The sequence below is a fragment of the Mus caroli genome, chromosome 6, assembly GCF_900094665.2.
Source record: "Mus caroli chromosome 6, CAROLI_EIJ_v1.1, whole genome shotgun sequence".
Classification (NCBI taxonomy): domain Eukaryota; kingdom Metazoa; phylum Chordata; class Mammalia; order Rodentia; family Muridae; genus Mus; species Mus caroli.
In genome coordinates, this window is record NC_034575.1 from 120,203,572 (window position 1) to 120,204,927 (window position 1,356).

The 1,356-nt window shown below is 53.4% G+C and overlaps 1 protein-coding gene across 1 annotated transcript in view; it reads left to right on the forward strand.

Moving 5' to 3' along the window:
• Nucleotides 1-1,354, forward strand: part of LOC110295789 (complement C1r subcomponent-like protein) — a gene marked incomplete at its 3' end in the record, with an annotated part of 3,958 nt that extends 2,604 nt beyond the window's left edge. The window contains exon 3 of the mRNA XM_021164175.2: nt 648-1,354. Coding sequence (XP_021019834.1) covers nt 648-1,354 — 707 coding nt within the window. The remainder of the gene's footprint in view (nt 1-647) is intronic.
• Nucleotides 1,355-1,356: the final 2 nt, after the last annotated feature.

Below are 1,356 nucleotides of genomic sequence, written 5' to 3' on the forward strand. Positions count from 1 at the left end.
ACTCAGAAATCTGCCTGCCTCTGCCTCCCAAATGCTGGGATTAAAGGCGTGTGCCACCACCGCCCGGCTTGTTTTGTTTTGTTTTAAGACACTCTCATACACCCCAAGATGGTCTCAAGCTCCCTGTGCAGCCAGGGGTGATCCTGAACTCCTGATTTTTCAGCCTGTTTCCCAAATTCTAGGATACATTCATACACCAACATGCCTGTCAAAATCCATATTTTCAAATGAGAGCACTGCCCATCCCCAACAAAATCTGACCCATGGAACACTGAAAGGCAGCCTGGGGTTGGGGGGACGATGGCATGGGAGATGTTACAAATGAGGGAGTGACATGGAAAACAGAGACAAAAGGCACTCAAGACATACCGCGGACCAGAGAGAGCCCCATCAGTGTTAAGAAATGGCTCAAAACTGTCTGAAGCAGCCGTTGGGAAGGCCCCAGTATCCTTGCAGGATTTATGCCCCGACAGTGTCAGGATTGATTCTCTGCTCACATCAGTACTTGTGGTATACCTGCTTGAAAGGCCCTGGCCCTCTGCAGAGTCAGGCCTGGGAGCCTCCTCACGGGGACCACAGCACCTCGCAGGTCTCTAATCTAATCTCCCGAGGTTGTTAATCGCTTTTCTCACTCTCCTCACTTGCAGTCTGTGGAAGACCAGTCGTCCCCCTTGCTGAGAACCCAAACACTTTTGGTTCTTCCCGAGCTAAACTGGGCAACTTCCCCTGGCAAGCCTTCACCAGCATCTATGGTCGTGGGGGCGGAGCCCTGCTGGGTGACAGATGGATCCTGACTGCTGCCCATACCATCTACCCCAAGGATAGCATCTATCTCAGAAGGAACCAGAGTGTGGAAGTGTTTCTGGGTCACACAGACATAGACGAGCTACTGAAACTCGGGAACCATCCTGTCCGTAGGGTCGTGGTTCACCCAGACTACCGCCAACATGAGTCCCACAACTTCAATGGAGATATTGCTCTCCTGGAACTTGAGCAGAGAGTCCCTCTGGGGCCCAATCTCCTCCCAGTCTGTCTGCCGGACAATGAGACCCTCTACCACAGCGGCCTGTGGGGTTACGTCAGTGGGTTTGGTGTGGAGATGGGCTGGTTAACGACAAAGTTGAAATACTCAAAACTGCCTGTAGCTCCCAGGGAGGCCTGTGAAGCCTGGCTCCGCCAGAGGCAGCGAACTGAGGTGTTTTCNGACAATATGTTCTGTGTCGGGGAAGAGTTGCAGATGAACAGTGTCTGCCAGGGAGACAGCGGCAGCGTCTATGTGGTGTGGGACGATCTTGCTCTCCACTGGGTGGCCACGGGCATTGTATCCTGGGGCATCGGGTGTGGCAAGGGGTACGG